The sequence below is a fragment of the Euleptes europaea genome, chromosome 7, assembly GCF_029931775.1.
Source record: "Euleptes europaea isolate rEulEur1 chromosome 7, rEulEur1.hap1, whole genome shotgun sequence".
NCBI classification, from domain to species: Eukaryota; Metazoa; Chordata; class Lepidosauria; order Squamata; family Sphaerodactylidae; genus Euleptes; species Euleptes europaea.
The window spans coordinates 11,322,086-11,340,181 of NC_079318.1; the positions used below are offsets into that span (position 1 = coordinate 11,322,086).

At 44.2% G+C, this 18,096-nt stretch overlaps 1 protein-coding gene across 1 annotated transcript in view; it reads left to right on the top strand.

Annotated features, from left to right (window-relative positions):
- Positions 1–11,944, top strand: part of CCDC170 (coiled-coil domain containing 170) — a 66,015-nt gene extending 54,071 nt beyond the window's left edge. The window contains exons 9-12 of the mRNA XM_056853655.1: positions 1,170–1,343; positions 1,432–1,674; positions 6,745–6,981; positions 11,729–11,944. Of these exons, the coding sequence (XP_056709633.1) occupies positions 1,170–1,343; positions 1,432–1,674; positions 6,745–6,981; positions 11,729–11,917 (843 nt within the window). The 3' untranslated portion in view covers positions 11,918–11,944. The remainder of the gene's footprint in view (positions 1–1,169; positions 1,344–1,431; positions 1,675–6,744; positions 6,982–11,728) is intronic.
- Positions 11,945–18,096: the final 6,152 nt, after the last annotated feature.

Genomic DNA, 18,096 nt, shown 5'->3' on the forward strand with positions numbered 1-18,096 from the left:
CACAAGATAGTGTGTGCATTCATACTGTGTCCTAAGTATCAAAAGTGGATGAATCACTGCTCTGTCCACTATGTCACCGTGGCACAGAGGAGCGGAAAGCTGGCATAGCTCGTGTTCAGTTTAATGAGAGCCGGCCTGACCAGTAATCCAGAGTGCATCACTTGCTGTGCTCTTCCGTCCTTCCTAATTATAAATGATTCTGCACATTAAAAAGTGCTACCTAAATGGTTGGTAAATCATCAGTTGCAGCAATCCAGTAAATATTTTGCATCTGATACTGCTAGTAGCTTCTTGATTTATGTGTCCCCTGTGGCAGCTGTTTCTTCAGAATTGATCTTTCTATATATTTGTAGTTGATTTGCTTGTGGGTCACAGGGTGCCATCTAACTGACCTTGGCCCCAGTTTCAAAAAGTCCTGGTGTGTGCAGAGCAGGTCTTTGGAATATGTTGCTTTTTGAATCCCTCCCTATACTTGAGAGATGACTGTCTGCAGAAGGAAAGGGGAGGGGCTGTGGCTCAGTGGCAGAGCATCTGCTTGATATGCAGAATGTCCCAGGTTCAATCCCCTGCATCTCCAGTTGAAAGAACCAGGCAACTAGGTGATTGTGAAAGACCTCTACTTGAGACCCTGGAGAGCTACTGTGGGTCTGAGTAGACAATACTGACTTCGATGGACCAAGGGTCTGATTCCATATAAGGCAGCTTCATGTGTTCATGTGTAAATTGGCTGAATGAACCACATTCTAACTGCTGCCATGTTTATGTGGCTATAGCTCAGTGAGGGAACAGAAATGGTCTTATCTAGTTAAAAACTTGCCAGCAGGTGCACAAGACACAGAGTTTGATTTTTATGCTTTTGTAACATGCACGATGGTGATTCATTCAGTTGGGGATTCACTGATTTCATTTATATAGTATTTATTTATTTGTTAAAAGACCAGTCCTTGAAACAAACAAATAAAAAACACCATACACAATATGATCCTGATTTAGATTGTGTGTATATGCTAGAAGGTGCATGTCAAAACAGGTTAGTACTAAAAGACAGGGCAGGTATTTCTCCCCTGATGTTAGGAAAAAACTGCTGTAAGAAAACAACAATAACAAGGTTCAGTGCAGAAGAATACAATTCTGATCTTCCCACTTCTCCCCAAATCTCCCCTCTGAAGTATCTTAAGTTTTTGGATCAGCTTTCTGAAAAGATGAATCTGGACTGTATGGTGGCTGATATTGGGTTTGACATGAGGATGGACGTAGTTCTGGCCCGAGCTGAGCAACTGATCAAATTGGATGGAGACACATTGACTGAAAATAAAATCATGGTACGCAATCTGCAAAGGAAGGTAGGCAAAATGGAGCAGGATTAGAAGATATATTACTTTTCTGTTTAGAGTAAAGTTCTTTGTCTAATGATTTCACATCTAAATGTAGTTGAAAATTCAGAAAGAGAAGCTTGACAGCAAAGAGCTACATGTGAAACTTTTGCATCAGAAGATAATTCAGCTGGAAGAAGAGAAGCAAGTACGCACAGCCCTGGCTGTGGAAAGAGATGACGCCAACCTTACAGTTCGAAAGTTACAAAAGAAGCTGGAGAGGTTGCAGAAAGAACTCATCTTGTCAAGAGAAACTATCACTGATCTGAAAACAAAATTGGCTGATGCCAGTGAACTGAAGGTGGGTAACCAAGTTAATCTCCCTTTTAACCAATCTGTGAAAGGTGATTCCATGTAAGCAGACAATTCAGCAGTGTGGAATACATTAAAATACTCACATACAAAACTATCCAGTTTACAGTGATTAGAGAACAAAATGGTACTAAGAAATGTGTGATCTGCAGTTTGCTTGGAACACAGCACTGTGTCGGTAGCACTGTGTCGGTAGGCCAGCTTTACCATCACCATATGAGACAGAGTGGTCACCTAGTGGGTCAGAGGTGAGATTTGAACTAGGGGCCTCCTGGCTCTTAGCCAGCATACATATTGACTCAATGGGCCACTAAAGCTGTGTTTGCTATGCAGTGCTAATGGGATGCTGTCATGGTGTATGTGTCTCAATATGGAATTGTTTATGTTTAAAGAAAGAGATCACACATCCCTGCTGAAGGAAAGTTAGCTAATCCAAATTAACATAACTTTGGGGCAAACCACATAATACGTGCGCATATAATACATTTGAATGAAACAAACAATGTTTTAAATAAAATAAAAGAGCCTTTGTTGATTTTTTTTTAAAGCTTCTGATGGGCAGCTGAGAAGGAGAAGCAGTCTGGGGCAGGAGCTTAACTGTTTTACCTCTTAAACAATGCATACATGCATTTTAAATCTCACTGGGAGGGGCAGTTGTTTGGGAAAAGATTTGGAAGGGAAAAAATTAAGCACCCCTTCCTCATGCTTTTCTCCACTCTTTCACTCCTCAGAAGCACTTTTCTTTGCTCTTCTACACACACTTGCAAGTCAGATGTAGCCAGTCTTTCCTACTGTGCATTGATGTGGATTTCGAACCAACCATGCACTTTGCATGAGAGACCCAATCAGTCACAGCATTTGCATTTCTGCTATGCCAGAGTCAACAATGGTCAAGGCTGGGTGAAGACTGTGGTTGGTTATACATGGCTGGTTTGTCTTGCAATTCTCCCACGAATGTCCCGATTCTCTGCAGGGATCGTGCATGACGTTCCCCTCCCGCGGGGCTCAGCTTGCTTCCGTTCCGTGATATCCTTGGGTTTTCCAATCCCTGTTTTATCCCGAAAATAAGTTTACTTCCGAGTTTATTTTGGATGCGACTAGGTGTCTAGTTCAGCCGCAAGTTGATCTTCCCACATCATGACACGCCCCCATTCTCCAACCCCTCTTCCAACTCCTCTTTCAGCCAGCCTTCAGCCAGCCCCTCTGCAATGCCCCAGGAAGCCAAATCTGAGATGGAGGCAGCCATGGTCAGTCATTGTGTGTTCAGCTGTGGAGATTCCCCCCCCCCACACACACTTTCCTTTTGTGCATTCACAGGGATTCTAGTCAGTTTCAGCAGTGTGTGTACAAAGGAGAATCTCCCCCATTTTACTCTTGTGGATGCAACACTGTACTCCATTTTGGGTTGTGAAATGGCCACTTACAGGGTGGAGGGGGGGAAGGGGAAGGGGCGGGGTGGCATTTTCGTCAGAGTCAGCGCTACTGCCAATGACAAATGCAGTGTTTAAAGGGGCGGGGACTCAGGCACTTCCTGATTTCTCCTAGTGATTATGCTGTGCTCAAGAGACTGTCCAGGACTTTCTTAACTACAAGCAACACCATGTGTAAGGTTTTCCAATCTCAGGATCGAAAAGTGTGAGACGAGAGGGACGAATCAGGGACAATACTAAGGCAGATAATTCGAGTGGTGCTTCATCATATGTGGCCTGAGGTGGGCAGTCTCACTCTCCCTGCAGGGACAGCTGGCCCTGACATGGCGTTGCCCCTTGTGCCTTATTCTGCACAAAACCGAGTAGTAGTCCAGGCAGGAGATGCTGCGCATTAGACATTCCAAGGTTCCCTTGTCCTTTCTTGCTGTTTAGTTATTTATAGTCATTGTCATCTAAGAGTTTCACTACTTTGTCTTGGGAAATGATTTCGTTTAAATATACTATTTTGACATCAGACCTGCAGGTCCCATTCGGCACAGTAGAGACTGCAGGTGACAATTTAGCATTGGTCTTTTATTTTTTAATTGTCATCAGTAGTGGAGAAATTTCCTGGTGGGAGGCTCCTCTATAGGGCCACTGGCAGCCAAGAGCTAGCAGAACCAGTCTTCAGCAACTCTGCCAGCACTTCAGGGACCACTTGGCCCGGACCCTTCAGTGGCAATGATAATTGGCATCAGCTCACCAATTGCCTCCTCCATCACAGCTGCTAGTTTGTGGGAAGGGGCAATAGGGGAGCCAATGCCGATAATTGACACCACTGCTCTGGTGTGAGCTGAGTGGTCCCTGCAGAGCTGGCAGGTAACACCTCATAACACCTTATCTTGCTCTTGGGCCATTTTAACTCCCCAGTTTGCCCTGACAGCAAACTCTTTTTATATTTCTTCTGTTTCTTTGGTAGTACAATGGCTGTCTTCACAGATCAGAAACAGCAACACATCTTGTGATTCTGTAAAGACCTGCTGATTTATTATGGCATAAGCATTCATGGGCCCTGACCTGGATGGTCCAGGCTAGCCTGATCTCGTCCGATCTCAGAAGCTAAGCAGGCTCAGCCCTGGCTAGTATTTGGATGGGAGACCACCAAAGAATATCAGGGTTGCTGTGCAGAGGAAGGCACTGGCAAACCACCTCTGTTAGTCTCTTGCCATGAAAACCCCAGAGGGGTTGCCATAAGTCAGCTGCGACTTGACGGCACTTTACACACACAAGCATTCATGGACTAGAGCCCACTTCATCAGATGCCATTCAACAAACACAGATGCCAACTCTGCCTCCTTATCAACTCAGGCAACACTATGGTCATTTATGCATGGTCGCTTTAACCTCCTTTTTTCCCTGTTTCAGCCAGGATCAAATTTTTCAGTATGCACAACACCTCATTCCTTGGAAGCTCAATGCTGTTTCAACGCAAAACGAACCCGGCTTTTCCCATTCCTCTTCTGGCCGAATTAAACCGTTCATCCTGGCTCATTCCGGAGTCACAGAGTGTGCATACTCCGATCTTGGGTTGAGCTTCCCCGCACCATCACGCCCCACCCTTTTCCAACCCCCTCCTCAAAGCAGCATACAGATGGCTAAACGGGGAAAATGAAGATTGGCTTCTCTCACAGCCAATCAAAAAGCAGTGAGTAAAGAGGTGGGGATTCAAGTGATTCCTGCTTCCTCGGAGCTCTTTCTGAGCAAAAGAAAGGCTTTTTTAAAATGAGGCTTGGATTTCTCCCCTCCCCTTTCAGATTGCTCTGTTTCTTGGTTTTTTGTTCTTAAAATGCTTTTTTATGCGGCAGTTGGGTCTGGGGGGAAGGAAATCTCTCATGGGGAGCACTGCAAAGTAAGCCAATTATAGAGCAGCATTTAAAGGGGTGGGACTTGATTTGAGCTTGGGAGACTGTTTTTCTGTATTCATGGTTCGATTAGCACACAGTTTCGACCCTGATCATTCAAGCCAATGCATACAGTTTCCCCCAACCCGGGTTACTTTAATGTGCGGTGAACCCAGGTCCAACCAGGGAGATCCAACCCATGCATAAAAGACCTATGACAGCATCTAGTAATACCAGCCACATTATCATGGGCTCATTAACCTGCTTATCATCCAGTGTGATAGATCTGATTGTCTGTTAGTAGTGCCCTGTTGTTGTTTACACAGATTGAACAGCCCAGTCTCTAGGCAAAAAGACTAAATGAACAAATGTGATATAAAAACTGACAACATTCAGAAGTCAGTAGGAGACCATTTCAGTCACCCATGGCAGTCTGCTACTGACCTGGAAGTCACTATTCTTCAATTTTAAAAAATCTGAAGAGATACTCTAGCATGATAATAGCGAACCAAGAATTATCACAAAATTTGTATTAATATAGGGCTTAACTGGAACCCGGGATTTCTTTCCAACTACATGTGTTAAATTAGCATAGCAGTGTTGGGGAGACTGAGTTATCAGCTATTGCATGTGTGAAAGGTAACTGTTCTTATCTTAAAACAGAATCCATGTAATACTTTGTATTGAGATCACACAAAATAAAATTTCATCTGAGCTAACCTATCTGAAGGTGCCTATAGGTGCCCACACACATGCACTCTCTGTTGTGGCCCCTACCTTGTGGAATGGCCTTCCTGAGGATGTCAGCAGGGCCCTTGTGAGTCAGTCATTCTACAAACTATGCAAAACTGAATTCTTCAGGAGCACATTTTCATAACAGTAATAGGGCTGTAGTAGAACTGAATGGTTCACGAAGATGCTTTTATAAAGGGAACTGGACTGTAGTCTATGTCACGATGGTATGCATTATCTATTTGTTGCATTATCCTACTTACTTGCTAATTCCATTTTTGCATGCTTTGATATATCATGCCTGATATTTTTTTGCACTATCTCTAATTTTGTAATTGTAGTCCGACTGTGTTGCTTATTAGATCTCTCATGCTTTTTGACTGTATCGTTTTACACCATCTAATCTGCCTTGAGTCTCAGTGAGAAAGGCAGATAACTAAAGTAAATACATAAAATTGTGCAAGTTTCTGAGTTCTCTGTAACTCTTATGTATCGCTGAGCTTTGCATTAAGGTTTCCAGGCCCAGGCTTATCTGAGGGAGGGGGAGTCTCGCTGGCACAACCAGAAGTAACATCACATCACTGTGTCTGCGGCAACGTTCTAGCATTTGCCCTATGGTGCAACCCAGAAGTGACATCAGGGCATCAGTGCTGATACTGATATCCCCCCCCCCCCTGGAATTTTTCTGGGAATTTTTCTCTCCCTGGCCAGTTGAGCAGCAGCAGGAAGAGCGAGCGAGCAAGGGGGCGAAGTAGGAGACCTGGCATCCCTACTTTGCATACAAATGCCATAGACTGTACTTTTTTATCGCATGGCCTTGTCGTTTAAAAATCTTTTTCTCTCTCTGTACCTGTGTATGTGTGTGTATAGTGTGTTTGTGTGTGTCTATGCTTACTGAGGATAACAGGGCATGGATCTGACAGGAATGTCCACAATGCATCTTTTTCTCCTTCAGATGTCACAAGAGTCTTGGTTATCTTTTGTGTGGAGATTTTCTGCCTTCATTTTTGTTAACAGATCAGAACACTGGAGCAGGACAGAACCATCGAAGACCTCAGCAAGTCCCAAGAGAAGCTGGAAAAGATTAAGGCCAAGACTGAGAAGCACCTAACTTCAGTGAAGTCAGAGTTACGTGTCATAGAGCGAGAAGCAAAGGAGGATAAGGAGCGAGCTAAAAACATCCTGGAATCTGTTACCAGTGAATTGAACACCCTTAAAACTACTCTGGAGGAGGTAATGAAGAGAGAGAGGCAGGTATGTGTCAGTATGGCTGATGCGGCCCCTGGCCAAGAGCCCCTTCAGATTCCATTATATCTATTAGGTAATGTATACCCAAAGTATTGGGAAGTCTAGCCATTTTATTGGTTCCTTTTCTGTTCCTGAGTCTTGAAAACAGTCTATTCACAGGGAAATAGAATATTGATTGAAGGTTTCTATGCATTTATAAACATAAAACACAGTATCTTTATACTATTAATGAACTATTCTTGTCATAAGAGAATGTTGGCAATTACTGAGGTGGAACTGACTTTAAATGGCAGCACTTACAAGTGTACATAGAAACATGGTACTAGAAGGGACCCCAAGGGTCATCTAGTCCAAACCCCTGCACAATGCAGGAAATTCACAGCTACCTCCCCCCCACACACCCCTAGTGATCCCTGCTCTATGCCCATAGGAAGGCCAAAACAAAAAACCAAAAAAAATAAAACCTCCAGGATCTGGCCTGGAGGAAAATTCCTTCCTGACCCCTAAGTGGCAATTGCCATTACCCTGGCCATATAATAAAGGGCCACAAGAGCCAAACACCAGCTCATCCCTTCCTGCCCTCCTTCTTACAATCTGTCTAGATTTATAGTGAGTCATACTATCAGCATTGCTGTCAGGTGGCCATCTAGCCTCTGCTTAAAAACCTCCAAAGAAGAAGAGCCCACCACCTCCTGAGAAAGCCTGTTCCACTGAGGAACCACTCTAAGCTCCTTCAACCTTTCCTTCAAAGACTAAGTCTCTGTACCCCTCACCATCTTTGTTGTCCTTTTCTGGACATGTTCCAGCTTGTCAACATCCTTCTTACACTGTGGTGCCCAAAACTGAACAAGTGAAGTCTAACCAGAGCAAAGAGACACTAACCAAAGTGAAGTCTAACCAGAGCAAAGTGACACTATCACTTTGCATGATCTGGGCACTATATTTCTGTTGATGCAGCCCAAAACGGCATTTGCCTTTTTAGCTACCGCATCACACTGGCTGGCTCCAATATTACCAACCTGCCGCCCATGAAAACCTGCTCTCAAACTGAAGGTTGCCCTGAGTAGTGGCTTCATTCCCCCGCACTGTGACCATCTTTTAAAATCAGATTTTTGATTACTATATTAAAGGACAGTTCACAGGAAGTCGTTTGCTACCAAAATAAATGTTTTCTGTGCCTTATTTTTTGTGCATTTAAGCCATTTTCCTCAGTTTGGAAGCTAATTTGCATGGACATCGTGCTATATGCCCCAGATACAAACGGAGCCCCCAGACTCTTAGGTGCCAGCCTGCCAATCGGCTCTTTCCACCAGTCCTTGGCAATGCTGACCTTCTGAACCTGAAAACCAATTGAAAGCTCGGCTCATAAATGCCTGGAGGATGGGGGTGACCTCTTTGCAGGCCCATAAAATTGGACCCTTTCCCCAAATGCCACCAAAGTTCGTTGTCCGTCTAAGGAGAGTCCCTTGCAGCTACACTGCAAATTTGAAAACTCTACCTCCAAAAATGCCCCCACAGGAGCTTTGAAAAAAAATCCCCATAGACTATAATGGACCCAATTTTGGCGGGGAAACCTGGAAATAAAGCCAAAATACCCATTTACCTGTATGGGCATTCAGCTTATTTCAGGTTTACTGAAAAAATTCATGTCCAATAAACCCAAACCCGAAATTTACCGATTTTTTGTGTGTGCACACCCCTAGATGATTACCGTATTTTTCGCTCCCTAGGACGCACCGCTCCATAAGACGCACCTAGTTTTTAGAGGAGGAAAACAAGAAAAAATGTTGCTTTCCTCCTCTAAAAACTTGTCTTATGGAGCAAATGCCGGCTGGGCACGTGCACGTCATGCTGGAACGACGCGAGCCGGCTCTGTGCATCCCGCTGGCTTTGTGCCTCCCAGCTGGGAGGCAGGCGGGGCGCACAGAGCCGGTTTGCTTCGTTCCAGCCCGCCCAGCCAGCTCTGTGCGCCCCGCCCACCTGCCAGCTGGCCGTCAGGGTGGGGAAAGCCGGCTCGCGCTGGAACGACACGAGCCGGCTTTCCCTGCCCCAACGGCCAGCTGGGAGGCGGGCAGGGCGCACAGAGCCGGCTGGGTGCGCTGGAACGGGGTGCACAGAGCCAGCTCGCGTCATTCCAGCGCGCCCAGCCGGCTCTGTGCGCACATTCGCTCCAAAAGACGCTTAGACATTTCCCCTCACTTTTGAGGAAAAAAGTGCATCTTATGGAGCGAAAAATACGGTATATTGGATGCCTTTCCACAGTCAAAGTGGCTGATAGGGCAAGGCAGCTTCTGGGTCCGAAGTTCCAACAGCAAAGCAGTCAATTCAGAAGAGGACTCATGGAACAGAAGTTCCTACTCTTCAGTATGGATATAAGTACTTTTGAGTTTAGAGGCAGCAGTATAGTAGCATTTCGGATATATTTTCCAAAACTTGTCATTATTTTAGAAACAATATAACTTGTTAAATCAAATGTCACCTATATTAAGAATACCAAATTAAAGAGCACACAATAATTGTAAGCATTTGGAATATGACCTTTCGAACACAATGAACCACAAACAGAGATCTGAACATATTTTGACATTGATTCAGGTCATGCAGTGAAGTGTATAATATTTAATGTGTGACTGCAATTTAAATTGCACAGAATGCTAGGGTTTTTCCCATTTGAACTAAAGTGCATTATATTTTTAGTTGTTCTTAATTGACACAAAGCAAACACTTTCAGAAACTTTCATTCCAGGCTGAGGAGTAAATTAAACTGACCAACTATTTGGAAATAGTATCGTGTAATTTGGCCCTCAACTTAGAAATGACTTGAAACACTAACAATGGATGTCAGCTCAACCATTACTATATCCTGTAGTACCATGGCCAGGTCTGAGCTGAGTGGTTCCTGCAGTTCTGGCTTGTAGTTCCACAGGGGCCACCCAGCCTGGCTTGCTCCTAGGCCGTTTTAACTTCCTAGTTCACCTGGCAATTGCAAATGTAGTTGGATGAATGTTGCAGACACTTATTGGAGAGTGTCTGGAACTATAGTAACGACAAGGTATAGAAGTTCCCTCCATGCCCTCACAATTTGTAAAGTTAATTCTTTTTAAATCTCTTAAATCACTTAACCATGGAGCAAACACAAACAAGGATGGTTTCTCCTCCCAAGGCAATGTTGCATTTGTTTTGGCCATTTATGCATGGTTGTTTCTTTGAGGTCACCCCACCGACTACTTTTTTGCTTTGATTATGCATACATTTTTTGACTGTCAGAGGTTGCCTCGCTCATCCCTCAAATTTTCCCCATGTTTTATGGATGCCGGCTAAACACAAATCCAAAAAACACGGGCAAAACACGTGGAAATGCGCGGGGAGAGCAAGGTGACCTCTGAGGGTCGGAAAATGCAAGCATAATCAAAGCAAAGCCCTGAAATAGATGGCAGGGTGATCGCGACGAAACATCCATGCATAAATGGCCTTTGTAAAACTTCTGGTTTTAAACTGTTTGTTAAAAATTAATTATTTGAAATCTGTCTGCTTCATCAGCGCAACAGGCATGCCTCACTTGACTTACAAAAGGAGGGAGCAAACATGAGTGGCATTATCCCCATGCAACAAAATGATCACTTCCCTCCATGACAACTAGGGTACTGTAGTGGTGGTGTTGGCCTGGGAATGCAATTAGTGAAGTGCTAAGGGAATCATTATGTTTATTAATTACATGGACAGGACCTTATATGAGACTGAATTGCTTTATGAAAAGATTCCTAACATTTAAGAATACAACATGACATTCTGAAATGGGCTCAATGCATATCCATCATCAACATCAGAAATAAAGTTCAGGTTCCTGACATCAGTTCAATTAAAATGTATAATGTAGAACTGGGTTCAGCTTAGCGAAAGTCAGGAACCATGAAGATACACTTTATGTTGCAGGGAACTGCTGCTTAATTGTCAAGCATGTTCCAGTGGATACATTCTCCTAAGTGTAGCCTGGCTTAGAATCCCTAAGAAACAGCACTTTGTTTATTAATCGATTTCTTACCTGCCTTTCCATCTTTACCTGGATCCCCAAGGTGATTAACAATGATAACGATCACTGGGCACAACTGAGAAAGCCCTACCCTGCCATTATCCTGTCAGATGGGGATGCTCTGAAAGGATGGGTAGCTTTATATGGGACGGGGTTCTTTCAGATATCCAGGCCTCAAACTGGATAGATCTTTAAAGGTCAGAAGCAGCACTTTGAATTGGACTAAAAAACCAATTGGAAGCCGCAGAGAAGATGACAGAGTACATGATGTGATCAGAAAAACAGGTGCCAGTTAATAATCTGGCTGCCATATTTGGTACAAGCTCAAGCGAAGAACAGAGAAGGAGGCGAGGAGGCAGGCTTTATATCCCCAGCTCAGGAAGCCGCCAGGTGCCTGCTCACCCCCCCACCCCAATCCTGCCAGCCCTGGACTCCCTGAACGTGCCCACAAAAACGGGCTACAGGTGAGTCAGAGCCTGTGCTTGCAGGGTTTTTTTTAGCCCTTTTCAAAGGCTGATGCACCTCTAGATGAGTCTAAACTCTGTGTGACTCCATTCTTTTGTTATAGTGAGCTGTAGCCAACAAATAAAACAAAACACCAGGCCTTTCCTTTTGTGACAGCAACCCAGTTTTGTTATGACTCTCCAAACCTACCATATTTCTTGACATGCTTCTTAATTTATTGATGTGTCTTTCCCTCCCTCTCCTGCTTTTCTGTTACAGCTGTCAGACTTCAGAGAAGTGGTCTCTCGAATGCTGGGTCTCAATATTGCTTCTGTTGCTCTTCCTGACTATGAAATAATTACTCGCTTAGAGGGATTGATCCATTCTCATCAGCATCACTTTGTCCCTTGTGCATGCTTCAAAGACATGGCAATGAGGCATGATGGATCATTGCAACTTCCCCTCTAAGTACTTCCTCTTCATAATAGTAATGAAGACACTGGAAACCCTCTCCTGGAGCTCCTTTTTTCTTTGCCAATGTAGTTGGTGGTTTAAAGAATCTGAAACAGAGCAATTTAAGTAAGATCTATAGTGCCTTCATCGAGACAGCTTTAAAAAAGTGTCAATATTACTTTTACTAAAGTGAAATAGCCTAATAAACAATATATTGTTATATTTGAAAACTTGTGTGCTGGATACCTAGATTAATGAGAATTGTGTGTGTGTGTTAAATGCCATATAGTAACAAGAACAACACACTTGGGCAGTGTTCAAAAGTCATGATTAACCACAGTTTGTTGAACTAACCATGGTTTCTGTAGTGCCAATTGAAACAGAGCCTACCTGGAAATCCTGGTTATCGGATGACAGTGAGAACAGACCGCAGCAAGAGTGGCAAGGTTTTTTTTTTGTCACTCTACAGCTGTGACTCTGTGCTCTAGGGGTGGGGCTACTGATCATACTGGGATTGAGCTGGTTTTATTTCATTCAGATATAATGTCCAACCAGAGTTATTACAAGCCAGGATTCAGAACCAGAGATGTAATGCCAATTTAGAATCTTAGTTTATGGCCCTTTTACCAAATTTCGGCATTCGGGGAAAATGTTTGACAGTAAAAGTAGTTCAGCAGTGCAATTGGTTGCCTACAGAGGTGGTGAGCTCCCCCTCACTGGCAGTCTTCAAGTAGTGGCTGGATGAACACTTGTCAGGGATGCTTTAAGCTGATACTGCATTGAGCAGGGGGTTGGACTAGATGGCCTGTATGGCCCCGTCAAACTCTATGACTCTGTGTTGTCTGAATGTATCTATGATCTCCAAGTAGACAATATTATTACCTAGCTAGACAGGGATTTTTTTTTATTTCAAAGACTTCCTTTTGCTTCATGTGGAAAATTCATAGAAAGATAAGGTGTATATGCACAAAATCAACATTTGGTTTTCATGACTTACTCTGTTTTGCCATTTTATATCACACATATGTAATCTCTGTGGGGGTCTGCAGTAGATTTTTACTCCTCTGCTCCTCTTAACCTATCTTTATATCAACCCTGTGAGGTAGGTTAGTCTGAGAGTGTGTGATTGGCCCATGGTCACCCAGTGAGGCACAGCAGAGTGGGGATTTAAACCTGGGACTCTCAGGGCCTAATCTGAAACTCAAACCACTACACAACACTGCCTTTGTGCAGCCAGGCCTGGGTGGGTCATGCGAGTTTTGGTCAGCCATTATTGTGCCTTTGCTGGAATGCCAGGAACAAGTTTACTTCTTACTGAGAAACTGAGTAAAATGTTGCTTGTACATTTCCTTTTACATCTCTGAACATTAAAAAACTAGAGGCCTTGCTCTTAAAAAAGAAAATAAATGCTGAAATTCAGAGAAATATCCTTGATGAAACTAGGCTTTCATAGTCCCATCCTTCTGGTTACAGCCCTTGTCTAAAGAGAAGATTCCCTGTGTCCTGTGGAATTTTTAAAGAAAATTAAATTTTTTAGATTTGACTTAGTATAGGGAATTTACGTTACTGTTTTAAGGAGATAGAATGGAACCCTAGGATAAAAGCCAATGACTAGAACTGTTTTAGTACATGATTTAGTGAGACGTAACAAGCTGGGGCCTAAAAGAAATCGCAAGTTGAGGTTAAACTATTTGGAAATTCTTCCCACACAAAGATTCCAAAATCTCCCCCTCCATAGGGTTCAACAGACTGATTTATCTTCCCACCTTATTTCCTTCTGACCTTCAACTAGGGCTGTCGATTCGGTTCATCCCGAACCGAAAAGCAGCTGAATTTTCCCTGATTTGGCGGTTTCTAGTTTGGATGGAACCGAATTCAAAAAAGGCGGGAAAACAGCGAGCCAAATTCAGCGAGTTTGGGGCAATCGCCAAATAAATTCAGCAAATTCGGGGGCTCCGAATCAGCAGCATAACCATAAAGGCATTAAAAACACATTTGCGCCTTTCTGTGGCTCGGGGGGGGCATGTTTGGAGGTTGAGGTCCCAAAATTTCAGCGTAGCTTGAGGGGACCCTTCCTTCAAGAACCCCCAAGTTTTGTGAAGATTGGGTCAGGGCCCCTCGAGATATGGGGCCCGGAAGGGGTCCCCCCAAAATCGCCTACAGGAATAAAGGCATTAAAAACACATTTGCACTTTTCCGCGGCACCGAGGGGGGGTAGAGGCCCCAATCTTTCAGCATAGCTTGAGGTGACCCTTCTTGCAAGAACCCCTAAGTTTGGTGATGATTGGGGCAGGGGGTCCCGAGTTATGGGGCCTGGAAGGGGTCCCCCCACCCATCTGGCCATTACAGCCTTTAAAAACACATTCGAGTTGGGCCGTACCATTACCCCGGCCCAGGGGTCTGGTCTGGTGGTTGCCTCAGCAGTTGGGCCATACCATTACCCCGGCCTGGTGGTCTGGTTGCCTCAGCAGTTGGGCTGTACCATTACCCCGGCCCGGGGGTCTGACTAAAGGTAAAGGTCCCCTGTGCAAGCACCAGGTCATTCCTGACCCATGGGGTGACATCACATCCTGACGTTTACTAGGCAGACTTTGTTTGCGGGGTGGTTTGCCAGTGCCTTCCCCAGTCGTCTTTCCTTTACCCCCAGCAAGCTGGGTACTCATTTGACCGACCTCGGAAGGATGGAAGGCTGAGTCAACCTTGAGCCGGCTACCTGAAACCGACTTCCGTCGGGATCGAACTCAGGTTGTGAGCAGAGCTTTTGACTGCAGTACTGCAGCTTAACACTGCGCCACGGGGCTCCCTGGGTTCTGACTAAAAGGCAATCAATCCCGAGTTATGGGGTTCCCCCCATCCACCCATTGGAATGAATGGGAGCAGGCAATCCTTAATGTGCATATAGAGAGTTGCAAATCGAAGGCAAAACCTCCCGTGCCAGAGAGTATGTGTGTGTGAGTCTGCTAGAATCGTATTGGATTACTCCTGAGTCCTCCCAGTCTTTGCTCCTGATGAAAGAGAAGAAGACATCCACAGTAAGACCCATTTGGGGGCTTTTCTCTATAATTCTCTATAATTTTTTTCCTGTGTGTGTGTATATGGGGGGGAGATTCTGTGTGTGTGTGTGTGTGTGTGTGTGTGTGTGAGGGGGGAAGCCAAAGGGGGGTGGGTTTACCTGTTCTGCTGGGGGGTGGGCTTGATTTCCTCTGTGTGGGACTGTGCTTTCTACTGTTTTCACCGGTTGCCAACTTCGTGTGGAATTAACTGTGGGTCAGTGAGTCTCTCTCTGGCTGGTTCCTATTGTTTCCAATGGGCTGTGCAGCCGGTCATGTTGTTTCGAATGGGCTAGCCTGTCATTAGTTTTAGTACATCCCCTGTAATGTATTTCAGTGGAGTCAATGCAAGTCAACCGACATTCCCCTCTCCCATTATCTTCAATGGGCTGGGCAAGCTCTCCCATTGCTTCCAGTGGGCTGACTTGTCATTCGTTTTAGTACATTACTTTTAATGGCTTTATTCCAATGGGCAGATGGGGGGACCCCTTCTGGGCCCCATAACTCAGGGCCCCCTGACCCAATCTTCACAAAACGTGGGGGTTCTTGCAAGAAGGGTCCCCTCAAGCTATGCTGAAATTTTGGGACCTCTACCTCCAAACATGCCCCCCCAGAGCCGCGGAAAGTTGCGAATGTGTTTTTAATGCCTTTATTCCTGTGGGCGATTTTGGGGGGGAACCCTTCTGGGCCCCCTATCTCGGGACCCCGGGACCCAATCTTTAAAAAACTTGGGGATTCTTGCAAGAAGGGTCCCCTCAAGCTACTCTGAAAATTTGGGATTTCTACCTCCAAAAATGCCCCCCCGGAGCCGCAGAAAGGCGCAAATGTGTTTTTAATGGCTTTATTTGGCCGATTTTTCCCCCGAACTTGGAACTTGGTGCCGAATTCCATGGATCCGAATCAGGGGAGTTCGGACTTTGGCATTTCCCGAATCAAAACGGGCCAAATTTTGCTGAATCCGAATTTTTCCAAAAATCTTTTTCAACAGCCCTACTTTCAACTGCCCCCCCACAACATTCTGGCCTTTCTGTGGCATAGACAGTCCCCATCAGGTTGTATTTTGGGATTTCCTTCTCTTTTCTTTTGTTAATTTTACAGTTCTACTTTTCTGACTATCTGGGGCTATCCAAGTAAGAATCCCCACCTTGTCTGTGGGTGGCACTATTGTGCTAGTTTTGTGAACATAATGGAAGCAAACCAATACTATGTGGAAGAACAAGATGGTGACCCATAAAGAATCTCAGGAGGGGACCAATTGGGAAATTTGGAAACATTTGGAAATCCTCCAATCCTACTCCTAATCTGCCACTTCAAGATTTTCTGGAACATAATTAGTTCTCATGAAAAGGTTCTTTTTTGTGGATTTGTAAAGTCATATTGCCCTGTATAAAACAGGGCTGCACTTACCTGTTACTGTTGTTCATCAACTGGCACTAACTCCCAGTGTCTCAGAGTCAAAGGGAGTGCCCTGAGTGCGCTCCTAGTCTACTAGAAAATGTTGGAAATCTGTTCTGCGGCTGGCCTGCCCATACTCAGTCCCAATGTATGCCTGCATAGAAGCCATGACGATGAACTGAGGAGCTGCCTAAGGACATAGAGCCTCCTTGTTTTGGGGTGTCTTGGTTTTGCTGTTTTTGTGAGGATAATGGGGACTGATGATTATTTTGTGTTGCTGGTGCCAGATTAACCATGGGTTGTATCTGAGGGCTCCATTCCACTCAGTGTGGAGCTTTCCTCCCGCAGAAGAAACGTTCTTGCCACAGGAAGAGGCACTATTCACCAATGGAGAGCTTGTTACACCACTAAAAGCTCCACCATCCGTGGAATGGCGCTATAGGGATCACCCCCTATGCAATGTGACTTACTTTTCAACAATTTTCAACAATTGAGCACTTTTCTGGTGACAACTCAGTCCTAAATAGGGTTGACAACTCTGGGTTGGGAAATTCCTGGAGATTTGGGGGTGGAGTCTCAGGTGGTCATAGTTTGGGGAGGGGTGTCAGTGAAGTTTAACACTATGGAGTCCACCCTCCAAAAGCAACCATTTTCTCTGGGAACTGATCTGTATTCCAGGAGATAGAGGTTGGCAACCCTACAAAGATTTAGGCCAGCCTATCTACCCATGGTGCTAACACTGGTATAGTGATTGTGTCATATTATATTTTGTGATAGTTGTACAGCTGTTTGTAAGCCCCATAAAGTTCTGATGCAGCAATAAGGTAATAGTTACCAAGTCAATTTATGATGCTTTCTTCAGAGACACTCGATTTGGGGCAGAACACAACTTAGCCTTTTCTTCTCTCCTTCCTTTAGGAATTCTGTTCTTGGGTATAGCGCTGTTGTAAACATTCACGTGAATGTTTAAAATGGCACGATATTCAGTGATGTCTGGACCTTGCCTTTGTGTCTTCAGAGAAAGGGGGGAAAGCACTGTTGCGGCAAAAGCTTTCTTCAGATTATAACTATACTAAGTAGCTTAAAAAAAAACTTTAGAAGCCAAGGACCAGCTTTAAAAAAATGTTTCTCAGATTCCAGTGGGAACTAAATGCTGTTCAGCTTTCAGATATGCAGCATTACCATAGGCATGTTTTCTCAGAAGTAAATTATACTGATTTCAATGGTACTCACTTCTAAGGGAGTGTGCATAAGACTATGGCCTTGGTCCTTAAACCCTTGAAATGCAACCTGCAGTCACAGATGGTAGTACATAGGTAGAAAAATGTAGTCATTGGGTAATGACAAATATGAATTTCTCACTAAATAATCCATTACCAGAAGTAGCTTGAAGAGATTTTGTATTAATACATTGTTATAGTTTTTAAAATCTCGAACTACATTCCTCATATTGATCACTTGTTAATATTCTCAATATTTGCTTTTCTTGTGGAAGAATACTAGCATATGTGCTCATTTAGCCAAAGCAAATAAAAATTAAGTTTGACATGAACAAAGTTGAGAAAGGCTATTGAACTCTGCAGCATAATTAGAAGAAAGCATAACTTTACAATTTTGAGATGGGGTTGAGATTTACAACTGTAGATAACATGTAAACAAAAATGTTTACATGGAAAGTTAGTGTTATTTAAACCCTCGGAATTATTTCTCAGTTTCCATACAACAGTTTAAATCCAGATTGATTATGTA